The 1275-nt window shown below is 37.4% G+C and overlaps 1 protein-coding gene across 1 annotated transcript in view; it reads left to right on the forward strand.

Moving 5' to 3' along the window:
- The window catches only part of LOC119422462 (broad substrate specificity ATP-binding cassette transporter ABCG2-like), a 16595-nt gene that overhangs the window by 7723 nt on the left and 7597 nt on the right, over positions 1 to 1275 (forward strand). The window contains exons 5-7 of the mRNA XM_037689836.1: positions 536 to 619; positions 709 to 826; positions 902 to 1057. Of these exons, the coding sequence (XP_037545764.1) occupies positions 536 to 619; positions 709 to 826; positions 902 to 1057 (358 nt within the window). The remainder of the gene's footprint in view (positions 1 to 535; positions 620 to 708; positions 827 to 901; positions 1058 to 1275) is intronic.

Here is a 1275-nt window from a genome sequence, read left to right on the forward strand (position 1 = left end):
TGTGCAGTATGAATTTTAAGTGCTGGCTGACTGCTGAAGTATTTAAAGTTAAACTGAGCAGAAAAACAGCTAAAATCAGCTAAATTATTGCTAAAATATAAAACAAGCAACACAATGGCTAAAAGTCCAAATTAGCACATTTGCTGCTAAAAGCTAAAACTGGCAAAATGGTGGCTATAAGCAAAAAAAAAAAGCAAACAGTAGCTAAAACTGCAGCTAAAGCTTAAAATTAGCAAGACTATAGTAAAAAAAAAAACTTTATTGGCAAAGTGTAACTAAAAGCTAAATCACAGGTAAGGGATAAAATTAGCAAAAGTTTAGATTAAAAAATTTATCAGGACAGAAAAAACTTCAAATGTTAAAAACAGATTAACATTTTTCCTAGACCTAAATGATAAATCAAACCATTATTACATCCCCCCGTGACCCAAAATGGAAGAAACGGGTAAAAGATAATGGATGTATGTATTATTACATCCTTCTATTTGCTTTTCCTTTTATTGTATATGTTATATCTTATTATGTTAAAATAAAGAGAAGATTTCTTTGTGTTTTTCAGTGGTATCATGAAACCAGGGATGAATGCCATCATGGGGGCAACCGGAAGTGGAAAAACATCGTAACTCCTTTCTTTTTCCTCAGAATACACATGTGTACTTCTACCATCTCCACAGATACATAAAGACAATTTTTACTATCTCTTCACAGACTCCTGGATGTAATCGCAGGCAGAAAAGATCCAGCTGGACTTCGTCAGGGACAGGTCCTGGTGAATGGCAGAGCTGTCACCTCTGAGCTCAGGCTCAGCTCTGCCTACGTGGTGCAGGTAAACAAACGTGGAGTCAGACAGACAGCCTCCTTTAGTATAGCAGGAGCTTTTACATCCTGTTTGTGTTTTCAGGATGATATCCTCATGGGAACTCTAACAGTGAGAGAAAACCTCCGGTTTAGTGCCAACCTGCGCCTCAACCCCAAGTTGTACTCCTCTACTAATAAAAACAATCGTGTGAACACCATCATCAAAGAGCTGGGCCTCACAGACTGTGCTGACACCAAGGTACACTGTTCATATTAACACATGCAACTTGATCTGCACATGAGAAGAAGGTCTAGAAAAATGCTCAGATCTCTAGACAGACAGACAGACAGACAGACAGACAGACAGGCAGGCAGGCAGGCAGATAGATAGATAGATAGATAGATAGATAGATAGATAGATAGATAGATAGATAGATAGATAGATAGATAGATAGATAGATAGATAGATAGATAGAT

The sequence above is a fragment of the Nematolebias whitei genome, chromosome 16 (genome assembly GCF_014905685.2).
Source record: "Nematolebias whitei isolate Nwh7 chromosome 16, NemWhi1, whole genome shotgun sequence".
NCBI lineage: Eukaryota > Metazoa > Chordata > Actinopteri > Cyprinodontiformes > Rivulidae > Nematolebias > Nematolebias whitei.